The 16,288-nt window shown below is 33.2% G+C and overlaps 1 protein-coding gene across 2 annotated transcripts in view; it reads right to left on the bottom strand.

Annotated features, from left to right (window-relative positions):
- LOC140054520 (uncharacterized) overlaps positions 1-16,288 on the bottom strand; it is a 61,359-nt gene that overhangs the window by 34,876 nt on the left and 10,195 nt on the right. For both annotated transcript variants that reach the window (XM_072099541.1, XM_072099540.1), the window contains exons 2-5: positions 13,712-13,817; positions 12,970-13,039; positions 5,270-5,422; positions 1,089-1,148 (exon numbers count right to left, since the gene is read on the bottom strand). In XM_072099541.1, coding sequence (XP_071955642.1) covers positions 1,089-1,148; positions 5,270-5,422; positions 12,970-13,039; positions 13,712-13,817 — 389 coding nt within the window. The remainder of the gene's footprint in view (positions 1-1,088; positions 1,149-5,269; positions 5,423-12,969; positions 13,040-13,711; positions 13,818-16,288) is intronic.

A 16,288-nucleotide genomic window follows, 5' to 3' on the forward strand; every position in this document is an offset into this window, starting at 1 on the left:
AAGAGGTCTAATCACATTTTCATATTTATTTTATGATTATTGCCCATAATCTACTTATTTATTTGTCAACGTTTTGAAAGGGTTGACAATAATGTACAATCTAAAGCATTCCGAGGACCGTGCTTAAGATTCCAACAATTCATCGTAATGTGTCGGTGTCGTTAATTCCTCTGCGACCGTGTGTACACTAGCCTCATTGGAAGCACTAAATGATTCACGTATGTGCTTTAAGTTTGCTTACGTGAGCAAACAGAGGTTAAAACCAATGGCAGGTGCTCTGACCGACAACACACATATTTACATGCCAGCGTGTACGTCAATCGCTACATCTTATGTAATAGTTATAAATTAATAATATGTTTATATATCGTGGCACTTGTGCATTTTATGATTTATTAAAGAGAATGTAATATAGGTTTTGAGTTGAAGGTCTTATATACTAGAGTGTTTGGTAAAAATAATGACACATAGGTTTCCTATCAAATGCAGAGTACCCATGATTGAAGGTCTTGTATACTAGAGTGTTTGGTAAAAATAATGACACATAGGTTTCCTATCAAATACAGAGTACCCATGATTGAAGGTCTTACAGTAGAGTGTTTGGTATTAAAAATAATGACACATAGATTTCCTATCATAATACAGAGTACCTATGATTTAGGACAGTTTGAAGTATTATTTTTATTATTTGAAAAAGATTAATGTCTCCAATAGCCATGTTAAGTGATGAATAATAACATTGGCAGGCATGGGTTTAAATCCCTACCACATACCATTCTAAAGAGGTGGAAAAAAGTTGCCAATAATACTTAATAATAATCAGGAGTGAAAATGAGAAGATTCTGCACATCTGCATCGTACACAAAACACTAAAGTACAACAGAATAACTATAGATAATATCATTTAAGTTTTTTCTTTTTTAAGACTGTTTAGGCATTTTGAATTATTGTAAACTCTTAATTATTTTATACCAGTTAAATAAAAAAATTAATAAATACCATAAATAAAAAAATATACTTTTATTTATTGTAATTATTTGGTTTATATTAAAATTTATTTAATTATTTATCAAATGTTAATTCTTCACCTTAGTAGAACCTTGAGATTTTGTCATTCTCGTCCACGTTTCTGCATAATTTCTTTGACTCTAGAGATAAAATAAAAATACATATTTTTTTTTAAAGCCTGGATCATATTCTATTATCGCAGAGGTCCCAACTAATAAATAAAATATTATGATTTATGAAAGCATTTCCAAACACAATTTAAAATATATATAAAACATTTTTTATTCTTTTATTTATTTATTCTGATGATCAACTTGATAAATCAAGGATAAGCAGACAAGCAAACAATATACCCATATAAAATTGGGAAAATTCCTGAAATTAACTGAAGAGTTGGGAGGCATATTATCATTGTGAAAAAACGTCAGAAATAATAATTTACAATGTAATGAAAATATAGTAGATCAATTATTAAAATTATATTCAAAATATAATACTAATATTCATTCATTCATATTTATTTAGTCATTGTTTATAATTACAATTACAATATATAATTGATGGCAAGGATTCTGCATAAAGAAGTTTACAGTTCTGTATTTGCAGGACCCTTTTACATAAAACATGAAAATAAAACACAACATATATAAAATAAAAATTTCATAAAAAAATTGTAAATTAACGCATTAAAATTGAATAAGTATTTACTATTTTCTAAATTAAAAAAATGTAGTTCAAAATAAAAGAGAAGTAACGTAGTGTTTGACATTTAATATCCGTCCCCAACCCACGTGCAACATTGATTACTAGATGATAATCAGTGTCTTACTAAACAACAACATCCATCAGTCTTTGTCCAACCTAAAAAGCATGCAACCATTTCAGGTTATAATAGTAATACTTCAAAGTACAACTGACATTATCAGATTGGTATTGAGCCATGTACAAAATATACAATAGAAATTAGAAGATTGATGGCAATTCAACTTGGTTTTACAAGACAATAGGACTTAAAATATCACAATTCTTTATTTAAGCACAGAGGACCAGATCAACTCATTGCTGTTTACTATAATTGAATCTTCCAACCTAGATTTCAGGATTACATCTTGTTAACCACCCCCTTCCCTCTTTTCTACCAAATTAACCCAGTAATATTTCAGGGTTACATCTTCTCAACCACCCCCTTCCCTCTTTCCTACCAAATTCACCCAGTAATATTTCAGGGTTACATCTTCTCAACCACCCCCTTCCCTCTTTCCTACCAAATTCACCCAGTAATATTTCAGGGTTACATCTTCTCAACCACCCCCTTCCCTCTTTTCTACAAAATTCACCCAGTAATATTTCAGGGTAAAATCTTCTCAACCACCCCCTTCCCTCTTTCCTACCAAATTCACCCAGTAATATGTCAGGGTTACATCTTCTCAACCACCCCCTTCCCTCTTTTCTACAAAATTCACCCAGTAATATTTCAGGGTAAAATCTTCTCAACCACCCTCTTCCCTCTTTCCTACCAAATTCACCCAGTAATATTTCAGGGTTACATTTTCTCAACCACCCCCTTCCCTCTTTTCTACAAAATTCACCCAGTAATATTTCAGGGTTACATCTTCTCAACCACCCCCTTCCCTCTTTTCTACAAAATTCACCCAGTAATATTTCAGGGTTACATCTTCTCAACCACACCCTTCCCTCTTTCCTACCAAATTCAATCAGTAATAGTTGAGGGTTACATCTTATCAACCATCCCCTTCCATCTTTCCTACCAAAGTCACCCAGTAATATTTCAGGGTTAAATCTTCTCAACGAGCCCCTTCCCTCTTTCCTATCAAATTCACCCAGTAATATTTCAGGGTTACATCTTCTCAACCACCCTTCCCTCTTTCCTACCAAATTCACCCTATACACCAAGGATATACCCCAGTAAGGATTGATTTCCAGGTTGGAAGTGCTGATAAAAAAATAGAAAATAAAAGTATGATTAAAAACTGTATGATATTGAAAATAGCTTGAGGGCGCTATACAGCTTATCACCTTCAAGAAACCAATCTATATATGTATGATTTGATAATCTGCCGGTAATGCCGACACTTCATTAGTGGAGATTAACGTCGGTATAAGATCTTGAATTAATTGTCAACTAGCAACTTGCATGCGTCTAGCAGCTTAACACCACTAATGCATGCTTTGATATTGTCGCTTGCAACTTGCAGGAAGCCCATTCAAGCTGTTAACGCACGTCATTTTGAATCTATACTCTAAAGGTCAAATGAACATTCTTATCTAATACAAATGTCAGCGAGCGACAGATTTGGTTATCTAGACATTAATTTACCAATACTTCTGCTCATCCGTAAAACCTTATTACGTCGACACAAATTCTATTTAATAACAGGTCATATTAACTTGAAATATGTATATAAATGATGACAGAATCAGACCTGCCGTATCTGATATATTTACCAATACTACAACTCTTCCATAAACTCCTTTTTACGCAAACAAACAAATTAAATTACCTTGTCAAATAAACTTGAAATACAAATGTTGAATAGGCCAAGATTTTCTCTCGGACATTCATTCTAATACTGTACAGATCTTCAAAAACCATTTTACACAAACACTAATTTACTAAGACATAAAGCTCTTACATAATCCTTTTACACAAACATACACATTCAATTTCCTTGTCAAATTAAACTTGAAACACAAATGCCAGATGACCGATTTACTTGGACGTTAATTGACCAATACTATCAGCACAATCTATATTAACGATACGATTCTATTTTGTTTTTAAACTTGGAAGACCCTTTCAATTACACAGATTAAATTAAATCTTTCATTTATAAATATACAGTTATTACAGGTACTATACTTATATATTTTGTATTTCTTTTAGGCTGGCCTACTACAAGTTACAGTTGGAATGCTTTTCTGTTAAATACTGTATCTTTTGTTCATTTTTTGGCCTTTACCTTTTTAATTGTATAGGCTTATATCTTAATTGTTTCATCTTCATTTTTTTTCCTCTTTCTGTTTTCAATTGAAAGATTAAATGTTTTATTGAATTGAACTGTACGGTCAATTTATTTATCAACAATTGGTAAATTCTAGTCCCACTGAGCTACAGTTTTATTCAAGTTAAATGTAGTATTATTAACTGTATTGAGAAATTGTGATTTTTTTATTTATTTTTATTTCAAGATATGTTGTATCTATATAACAAAATAACTTTCTTAAATTTTTGTTGTTGAATATGCCATTTTAATGTCACATAATAGTGATAATTTAGTTAAAACTTTGATCAAAAACTGAATCGTAAAAAAATCCCTGAAAAAATGTAATTTAAAGCAAAAGCACCTAAAATTGTCTGTCAGACAATGGTTTTTGGTTAAAATTAACCGTTTCTTTTGTTGATATTTTTTGTGAATAACTTTAATATCTGTGCAATGTACACAGGACCATGGCTTTACCTCAACCTTCTCACAGACACTAGTGATAAAGACTCAATTTATAAGAGTGTGTGTTCCTATGTACTTAAGTATGTTGCGTACAGTTTCCATAGCAACTTACTTAACTAACACTCGACCGTTAAGTTTACATGAGAATCATAATGAGAACAATTAATTTGAATGCCATCAATTTCCATGAAATACACGAAGCTAAAAGACATTACGATGACATTAAATTGGCCTTTAACAAGTATTCTGTATTTAACAAAACCTACTAAAAACATGATAATAAAAAGAGTGGGATGACTTCCCAGAAGTCTGTGTTCTTTAAAGTATTATTTTAAGATAAATAAAATATATTATCTCACTCTTCGAAGGGGAATAGGCTATCGGATTGTCCAAATAGCTAGGCACGAAATAGACCTAAAAAATCCATTGTGTAGGCCTTGAGTCAACCAGTGGTCTCCAATCTACCATTACAAATCTAATAATATATTCCAGATTTTTCATAACTGCAACTCTTTCTCGTTTTATTTACGTGAACAAAGTGCTACTGGCTCAAAACTCAATGGTAGATCTCCTATAATGGAGACACCTTTAAGACCAAAACAAAATTGTATCCTAAACAGGTGTTGGTTGTAGTGTACATTTCTCCTTGTTCAATAGACGGGAAAGTGTCCCTTTTTTACAGGAGTGAGGTTCTACCATGGTGGTATAACAAGTATTTTTTGTATACCTTCCTAATTCTACTATGCTGCCAATGAAAAAAAGACACAAAAACTACTAAAAAATAAATTGCTTACCTTTAACAAGGCACTGTTCATTTCTTCAGTCTCTTCTTGTAGATCATCGTGATAACCTTTGACACGGGTCACTAATTTTTGTCGTTCTGATACTATGTCTGTGAGGGGTTCAGCAACATACAAGAGGAGGGAATTTGCTATATCAAAGTTATTCTGTAAAATAAAAAGATTCAAATGATTATAGTATGATTCATTATATTCCATCGCCTATCAAGTTAAAAGCAATTTTAAATGTTGCACAATGTATTGTTCTGTTTGAAATAATAAACATAAACAAATAATATTTGTTTATGTTATTTCAATACCATTAGACAAATACGCGAGTCCTATTACAATGCTCTGTTTGTTTTTGCTTTTTTACTTTCTGTGTTTGTTAATAGTTTTATTTTCATTTGTTTTTTATTTATTTCAGCCTCTGTTTTATAATTATAAGGCATCCTCTAATTGGCTTCTCGCTGTTGGGTGTTTTGTTAAATAAAATTTTGTTAATAAATTGCAATATCGGGAAAGATATTCTGAAGGGGCCTCATTCCCCCCTCCCTTCCCCCCTTTTGGTAATGAACATGCCAAAATAAAACACACAAATCATCATTTTTTCTTTATGTAAAACCCACGCAACCTGTTTGATTGAGGAGACACTTTGTAAATGTTTACAAAGGGCAATAATGAAATTGTGTGTATGACATCATTAAATGTCTAATGAATTTAATCAAATTGATTTTATGGTGTCATTAAACTGGAATGAATATAAAAAGAATTATTTACACCTGTTATCTAAGCCTGCAGACTTTTTTTCTTTGACATTTAAGATTTACCTGTATCATATAGACTTATATCCCAATGACTGGATATCTCCACAAGTTATTCATTTTGTTACATAACTCTAAGTTCACATTTAAACTGGAGTTTAAATCAATAATTTAAGGAACTATAAGTTGTTTAAACAAATCTGAATTGAGAACATTAATGTTTTAAGAGGTACTGTAGGTAATGTTAAACCTTGAAACAACTTTATGATTAAAATAATTCTTAAAAGTACAGAAATTACAGGGTTACTAATATGTTAATTCAATTATTCATATGAATTATTAACATTATCGTGAATATTCATAGAGTATTCATAAAACTTATATAACATTAATATTTCATGTAGTTTAATATACTAGGAATTGTTCAGTATTTATATACAGAATAATATAATATTCAAATATTCGTTTATGTTGTGAAACTATAGCTAAACATTTATTACTATTTTCTATAATTCATACAGTCAAATGTCTTAAAATCATAAAATGAATTTCATAATGTAATTTTCTAGGAACATACACTTATAATGGTTTTTTATGTATTTTCACAATGATTAAGTTTGTCCTTTTCACCAGATATAAAATAACATTTGTTTTTAATACAGTTTTAGTTTTAAATGTGACAAAAAATAAACCCAAGTAATATTCCAAGTGATCAAATTGATACCTATTAGGTGTTACAGGAAAAAAATTATGTAAATCTTGTGGGACATTGACTAGCATAGGCCTACTGCAAAAATGCCAATTTATCAGCCCCCGCTATTCTGTCATAGAGGGCTCTCTTAACGGATGAGTAAATACATGTAGACTGTAATTATATATTATTATCATATTTTGATTGTGTTTGAGAATATAAATATATATAGAGCTTATAAATAATATTGTACTGTAACTTATTTTGTATTTTTGTATGCTATTAGAGTTAGAGCACCTGGGTATTTATTTGATAGACAATTGGTAATAATAGATTAGAGTGGAGACTATTTGAAGCTTCTTAAACATGTAGTTTAACTATCTATCAAATATATTATATCTTTTCTATAGAGCTTTAATTAACTAGCATAGAATCCATCTATGTTCCCACTCACACTCATTTTTCTATTAACTATTCAGTTTAGAATTAAAACTACTGACAAAAACAATTAACTATTAAAGTTCATTTCATATAATTTAATGATGATTTATAGAGTCTCATGTTCTATAAACTATGCATGACAAATTGGACATGACGCGAATGAGATTGGACATGACGCGAATAAGATTGGACATGACGCGAATGAGATTGGACATGACGCGAATGAGATTGGACATGACGCGAATGAGATTGGACATGACGCGAATGAGATTGGACATGACGCGAATGAGATTGGACATGACGCGAATGAGATTGGACATGACGCGAATGAGATTGGACATGACCGAATGAGATTGGACATGACGCGAATGAGATTGGACATGACGCGAATGAGATTGGACATGACGCGAATGAGATTGGACATGACGCGAATGAGATTGGACATGACGCGAAAGAGATTGGACATGACGCGGATGAGATTGGACATGACGCGGATGAGATTGGACATGACGCGGATGAGATTGGACATGACGCGAATGAGATTGGACATGACGCGAATGAGATTGGACATGACGCGAATGAGATTGGACATGACGCGGATGAGATTGGACATGACGCGGATGAGATTGGACATGACGCGGATGAGATTGGACATGACGCGGATGAGATTGGACATGACGCGAATGAGATTGGACATGACGCGAATGAGATTGGACATGACGCGAATGAGATTGGACACGACGCGAATGAGATTGGACACGACGCGAATGAGATTGGACACGACGCGAATGAGATTGGACACGACGCGAATGAGATTGGACATGACGCGAATGAGATTGGACATGATGCGAATGAGATTGGACATGATGCGAATGAGATTGGACATGACGCGAATGAGATTGGACATGACGCGAATGAGATTGGACATGACGCGAATGAGATTGGACATGACGCGAATGAGATTGGACATGACGCGAATGAGATTGGACATGATGCGAATGAGATTGGACATGATGCGAATGAGATTGGACATGACGCGAATGAGATTGGACATGACGCGAATGAGATTGGACATGATGCGAATGAGATTGGCGATAATTAACCTCATTCAGTGTGTAGGCTTTGACATTTCCTACTTGTTTTTCATAAACAAATCCAGATTAAAAATAAATTATCCGTCATATAATTTCGCCCACCAAAACACATTTGCTGTAGATTTGAATATATTTGTTTATGATTAGATTTCCAGTGCAATATTGTCTGTAGTGCAATATTGTTTGTAGTGCAATATTATCTGTAAAGTGCAATATTATCTGTAAAGTGCAATATTGTCTGTAGTGCCTTATTGTTTGTAGTGCCTTATTGTTTGTAGTGCAATATTGTTTGTAGTGCCTTATTGCTTGTAGTGCAATATTGTTTGTAGTGCCTTATTGTTTGTAGTGCCTTATTGTTTGTAGTGCCTTATTGTTTGTAGTACAATATTGTTTGTAGTGCCTTATTGTTTGTAGTGCAATATTGTTTGTAGTGCCTTATTGTTTGTAGTGCCTTATTGTTTGTAGTACAATATTGTTTGTAGTGCAATATTGTTTGTAGTGCCTTATTGTTTGTAGTGCCTTATTGTTTGTAGTGCAATATTGTTTGTAGTGCAATATTGTTTGTAGTGCAATATTGTTTGATAGTGCCTTATTGTTTGTAGTGCAATATTGTTTGTAGTGCAATATTGTTTGTAGTACAATATTGTTTGTAGTGCCTTATTGTTTGTAGTGCCTTATTGTTTGTAGTGCAATATTGTTTGTAGTGCAATATTGTTTGTAGTGCCTTATTGTTTGTAGTGCCTTATTGTTTGTAGTACAATATTGTTTGTAGTGCAATATTGTTTGTAGTGCAATATTGTTTGTAGTGCCTTATTGTTTGTAGTGCCTTATTGTTTGTAGTACAATATTGTTTGTAGTGCCTTATTGTTTGTAGTGCCTTATTGTTTGTAGTGCCTTATTGTTTGTAGTGCCTTATTGTTTGTAGTGCAATATTATTTGTAGTGCCTTATTGCTTGTAGTGCCTTATTGTTTGTAGTGCCTTATTGTTTGTAGTGCAATTTGTTTGTAGTGCAATATTGTTTGTAGTGCCTTATTGTTTGTAGTGCCTTATTGTTTGTAGTGCCTTATTGTTTGTAGTACAATATTGTTTGTAGTGCAATATTGTTTGTAGTGTAATATTGTTTGTAGTGCCTTATTGCTTGTAGTGCCTTATTGTTTGTAGTGCCTTATTGTTTGTAGTGCAATTTGTTTGTAGTGCAATATTGTTTGTAGTGCCTTATTGTTTGTAGTGCCTTATTGTTTGTAGTGCCTTATTGTTTGTAGTACAATATTGTTTGTAGTGCAATATTGTTTGTAGTGCAATATTGTTTGTAGTACAATATTGTTTGTAGTGCCTTATTGTTTGTAGTGCAATATTGTTTGTAGTGCCTTATTGTTTGTAGTGCCTTATTGTTTGTAGTGCAATATTGTTTGTAGTGCCTTATTGTTTGTAGTGCCTTATTGTTTGTAGTACAATATTGTTTGTAGTGCCTTATTGTTTGTAGTGCCTTATTGTTTGTAGTGCCTTATTGTTTGTAGTGCAATATTGTTTGTATTACAATATTGTTTGTAGTGCCTTATTGTTTGTAGTGCAATATTGTTTGTAGTACAATATTGTTTGTAGTGCCTTATTGTTTGTAGTGCCTTATTGTTTGTAGTGCCTTATTGTTTGTAGTGCAATATTGTTTGTAGTACAATATTGTTTGTAGTGCCTTATTGTTTGTAGTGCCTTATTGTTTGTAGTGCCTTATTGTTTGTAGTGCAATATTGTTTGTAGTGCCTTATTGTTTGTAGTGCCTTATTGTTTGTAGTGCCTTATTGTTTGTAGTGCCTTATTGTTTGTAGTACAATATTGTTTGTAGTGCCTTATTGTTTGTAGTGCCTTATTGTTTGTAGTGCCTTATTGTTTGTAGTGCCTTATTGTTTGTAGTGCAATATTGTTTGTAGTACAATATTGTTTGTAGTGCCTTATTGTTTGTAGTGCCTTATTGTTTGTAGTGCCTTATTGTTTGTAGTGCAATATTGTTTGTAGTGCCTTATTGTTTGTAGTGCCTTATTGTTTGTAGTGCCTTATTGTTTGTAGTGCCTTATTGTTTGTAGTACAATATTGTTTGTAGTGCCTTATTGTTTGTAGTGCCTTATTGTTTGTAGTGCCTTATTGTTTGTAGTGCAATATTGTTTGTAGTACAATATTGTTTGTAGTGCCTTATTGTTTGTAGTGCAATATTGTTTGTAGTACAATATTGTTTGTAGTGCCTTATTGTTTGTAGTGCCTTATTGTTTGTAGTGCCTTATTGTTTGTAGTGCCTTATTGTTTGTAGTGCCTTATTGTTTGTAGTGCCTTATTGTTTGTAGTACAATATTGTTTGTAGTACAATATTGTTTGTAGTGCCTTATTGTTTGTAGTGCCTTATTGTTTGTAGTGCCTTATTGTTTGTAGTGCAATATTGTTTGTAGTGCAATATTGTTTGTAGTACAATATTGTTTGTAGTGCAATATTGTTTGTAGTGCCTTATTGTTTGTAGTGCCTTATTGTTTGTAGTGCCTTATTGTTTGTAGTACAATATTGTTTGTAGTGCCTTATTGTTTGTAGTGCAATATTGTTTGTAGTGCCTTATTGTTTGTAGTGCCTTATTGTTTGTAGTTACCGTATGAATAAATTCAATCATTTTAAAACCAACGGTCTAGTTGCAATCTTCTTTATAGAAAATGCTACAACAGTGCATCATGTGACCTTTGCCTTGCCCAAAAACTTACGTCATAATTACACCAAGTAATTTCTTTTTTTCTTAAAAGCTAGCGGAGATGCGTTCACCTTGGAAGAAAGGTCCTTATTAGCAAACACTCTTTGTCTCTCCCATGTAATTACTCCGTTACAAATTTCAAGTACTTATTTTTTATTTAAGTAATGACGTCAAAAGATCAGCCGTCTCATATCATCAAAGACTGGTGTATGTGTGTGCTTGAGGGAGATTCGTCAACTTATTCCATGGGGAATAACACGGAAAAGATCAGTTATAGGTGTACGTAACAGCACTTTTAAATTTAATACTAAGCACAAACTAGAATATTTCATTTACAAATCTAACTCTACTTCAATTTATTTAATACTCTAATGGCAATAATTTAACAACCCATAAATTTCAAAGAACATCAATAAGTCATAAAAAACATAGTTTTTAAGTGTTGTATTGGAACAACTGCAGAATGTCATTTACAAATCTAGTCCTAGTTACATTTTAATCATTCCCACGATGACAAATGTCCCAATTCTTGTAATCTCGCCGAGAGGGTGTTACAAACCGCTGTGACACACTTTATAAATAATCTAACACAAATCTAGACACCCATCAAGTCCATCAAAAAGATTTGCCAAATTGATAATCAACCACGCATTTTGTTTGGAGAAAACCGATCAATCAACGTATTCAGTGCAATACGCATATCCTGTCGTTGTTGATACAGAAATCAAATCAAAATTGTAAACAAATTTGATGATGCTACATTAAGGCAGACACAAAGATTTTCAACCGTATATGTCTTTCTCTAGTGATGCAGAATATACTGTAGCTGTTATTACAAATATGATAAGTGATGCTTTTAGTTCATAAACATGAAGTATATACACGGTTGCAAGATAGTGTAGTGGAGTTGTAGCTTGGTGGTTAACGTGCTTGCCTTCCAATCTCAAGGACTGGGGTTCAATCCTGACCTAGTGCCAGGTTGTAACTCATGACTTTTTCAACTCTACTCCCTAAGCCTCAAATGAGACTTAGTTTATAAGCATGATAAATTATAAAATAAGATTATCCATCCTGTAATTAGCGAGTTTGTGTTCGCTGTTGGATGAGTATGAAATAATAAATAAAAAAGTACACTACAATAACTGACAGTTTGGGCATCAATGGAAAGAGGCGAAGGATAGCAGAAACAATGAAGAAAATCCAACAACACTAGGGATACCCCAACTGATAGGGAGAGAGAGATTGAGAAGAGACATGCTAAAGCTCTGTCTACACTATCAAACTAGTTTGACAACAAAAGTGTAATGTGCCCAAATATGGTAGTGATATGCCCAAATATGGTAGTGATATGCCCAAATATGGTAGTGATATGACATCATCATGTAGTGCAGACAGAGCTTTAGATTTTCTTCCACACTATCCGACTATCATGACGATGACAATTTTAAATTTCTTCAATGAATATTTAATATTCTTATTGACACATTTTAATTTTTTAATGCGTGATATCAAATTATGATCATCTCAAAAATTGACTGAAAGGAATTAGTTACTACGCCATTGATCTCAAATGGACTGATTTTGAGTGTTGAAAGTAGCCAAATTTGAGCTATTATTTGTAAACAATAAAATATGGTACTACAGTACTACAGTATTACTTTTTTCATTATTTCCAAACACATAAATTAACCATATGGAATGTAAGTTGTTGATATTTCACTCATTAGTGGATATTAACGGGTAATTGAGTATAATTAGGATTGGTTTGCTTTCACCACGATTTATGGTAATCATCGCGGAATTAAAAGATAAATGATTTTACTTTTAATATATCATAATTCTAATCATGTCATATTATAATGTTTGAACATTTGACCCGGAAAACATCTGTTTTTGAGCAAACAGATTTATAATCTAGTCGATTGATTACTAGCGTAGAAAACAGTATTTAGTGTGTTGTCGTATATTGCTTGTATTTGTGCATGTTTGTATGGTGTTTTACCTGCACCGCTGCCTGGTATTCTTCTAACATGGCGTCCCAACATCTTAGTAAAGGCGTTCTTTCTTTCGATCTACAACAGAAAATAAAATTGTATGATCTATGTTTAGTCACAATGGGCATTATAGTAGTAGAGTATTAGTTACATGTCGCCAATGTTCAATGAATGTCGAGCATACAGATACAAAATGATGATTATCTTGAATAGAATAACAATGGAAGAGTATATGAAATAATTGTTTGACAAGAAACAAAGTACAATCTATGAATAGAAGGAAGCTTCTATTCTATCCACAATAAAACCCTGCCTACACTATCAAACTTTAGGTGACAAAAATATGTGATGTGGCCATATATGGACATGTCATAATTATGTATATTGGGCATATCACTACCACATTTCGGCACATCACACTTTTTTGTCAAACTAGTTTGATATTGTAGATGAAGCTTTAGGATTTCCCAAATTTCGAAGTATGAGGATAGGTCTAACTAACTAGTGTTGCAACTAATATTAACTATAGCTACCAGTACCAGTGATGTAGCCACAAGAAATATGGTCCGGTTTTCGCAAGAAAAGGGAACAATCTCTGTTCAAGCCACTGGGTTTTCCAAGGCCTCTGTGAAAAAATGGTCAGGTTGAAACCTTACTAACCGTACTGGTGGCTAAGGCACTGGCTACAGTAACTGTCATATGGCCAAATATGTATTTTAATTTCAACTTATATTTCAATTTAATACTAACCTGTCTTTGATTTTGTCGTTACTCTGTCGAAACATATACACCACGTTCTGCAGACTATTTGCATGTTGTTTATAAAGGTCGGAGATTTGTCGTGTAAATTCTGCAACTGTAAGAGAAGGAGCAATCATTAGGACCATAATTATACAGAAATATTCAATTAATTAAAATTATGTGTTTTGTGGCCCGGTATGTGCCCCAGCTAGGTATGTGCCCCAGCTAGGTATGTGCCCCAGCTAGGTATGTGCCTCGGCCCGGTATGTGCCCCAGCTAGGTATGTGCCCCAGCTAGGTATGTGCCCCAGCTAGGTATGTGCCCCAGCTAGGTATGTGCCCCAGCTAGGTATGTGCCCCAGCTAGGTATGTGCCCCAGCTAGGTATGTGCCCCAGCTAGGTATGTGCCCCAGCTAGGTATGTGCCCCAGCTAGGTATGTGCCCCAGCTAGGTATGTGCCCCAGCTAGGTATGTGCCCCAGCTAGGTATGTGCCCCAGCTAGGTATGTGCCCCAGCTAGGTATGTGCCCCAGCTAGGTATGTGCCCCAGCTAGGTATGTGCCCCAGCTAGGTATGTGCCTCGGCCCGGTTTGTGTCCTGGCCAGGTGTGTGTCCCGGCCAGGTGTGTGTCCCGGCCCGGTGTGTTAAAAAACTCCTGAGTACAATCAATTTCATTGGTTTTAAAGAATTAGTTACCATAAAGAAACGCTATGATATTGAGTAATATTTTAATGAATTCACAAAGGTAATTATCCCAAGAAGTAGTACATGATAGAATAACTAATTATTGCATGTAGCTAAAAATAAAAACAAGTAAAATTTATGTACTATTTGTTCACCATCACTCACACCTAGCCTACTGAAGTTAAATTGTACATTGTGCGAATTCAAATGTTGTCAATTGACCATCTAGCATAAATTAATTAAATACAGTGTACATTTTGAGAATTCAAAAATTTGTTGACATCACCTTGAGCCCCTAGATTACTAATATTTTGCTACAGTAGTTGTCTATCTATAGATCTTCCGATTCTAAAATAGATTTATGTAGGAGATGTCTGGTTGATTAACCAATTTATATGTCTGATCATGAACGATTGCTTTACTTATTGATTTGTGGACAAAAACAATGTCGTGGATTCATCATGACAGTCATAAATTTACAAAATTCTTTGTCTGCGATCCGTAATAAATAAATAATATACAGGCAGGATACATAGAAAAAAATGTCAATATTGCTGTTTATTCTGCTTAAAATGTATAAAAATATATTGTTTCCAAAAACTTAGCTGTGGACATGTAAGTAATAACGAAAATGATAATAAATTCTGACTTAAATTCAATGCAGAAAGTAATTTTGTGTTGAAATAATAATAAAATTATAGTTTATACATCTTGCAAGTTGCTTGCTGTTGGATGAATTTGAAATAAAAAAATTATATTACAAATTTAATATTAAACAATTACAGTATAGAAATCATAGAAATTATATTAAAAAAAATATTGTTGGCAAATTGTTGGATCCAGCGAGTCAGCTGCTCACCTCAAGTCTTAACGGTCTTTTACACCTGCTCTGGTTCTCAGTTCAAGTCAAGACAAGCAGTTTCTTTCAATGGGTTATGTAGAGAGTCATGTTACAAAGCTGTCTACACTATCAAACTAGTTTGACAAAAAAAGTGTGATGTGCCCAAATATAGTGGTGATATTCCCAAATATGGTAGTGATATGACATCATCATGTCCACATATTCGCACATCACCTTTTTTTGCCACATAACGTTTAATAGTGTAGACAGAGCTTTACATATATGGGCACATCACATTTGTTTGTCACATAATGTTTGATAGTGTAGACAGAGCTCAAAATATTTTATTTTATAAACCTAGGATTGTTCACAACTGAGTTTTAAAAAAGTATATGATTAGAAAAGTGGGGACAATCACAACAAAAGCAATTTTACAGAGTGTTTTAATCTTCAATCAATAATGAATATATCTTTAATTTGAATGATTTTAAAGGTGTCACGTTGTTGTCGTCGCAGTTTAATGTCAAGGACTTTGACAGATAGATCCATGCCAATGAACTACAGCACTCTACACATTCTATCAATGAAATGAAATGAAATGAAATTGAAAATGAAAATGAAAATGAAAATGAAAATGAAAATGAAAATGAAAATGAAAATGGAAATGGAAATGGAAATGGAAATGGAAATGGAAATGGAAATGGAAATGGAAATGGAAATGGAAATGGAAATGGAAATGGAAATGGAAATGGAAATGGAAATGGAAATGGAAATGGAAATGGAAATGGAAATGGAAATGGAAATGGAAATGGAAATGGAAATGGAAATGGAAATGGAAATGGAAATGGAAATGGAAATGAAATGAAATGATATGTTAAATCAATTTATTAAATGAATAAATAAATAATTTATAGATATTAAAAGTCAATAATTTAATACGAACATCACTATTACTATTTTTAGTCGCGTGAACGCGACTCAATAGTTCACTATGTCAGTCGGTCGGTCTGTCGGTCTGTCTGTCGGTCCGGTATCACTATGCGTTTTAGCATGCGACTTATGG

The sequence above is a fragment of the Antedon mediterranea genome, chromosome 7 (genome assembly GCF_964355755.1).
Source record: "Antedon mediterranea chromosome 7, ecAntMedi1.1, whole genome shotgun sequence".
NCBI lineage: Eukaryota > Metazoa > Echinodermata > Crinoidea > Comatulida > Antedonidae > Antedon > Antedon mediterranea.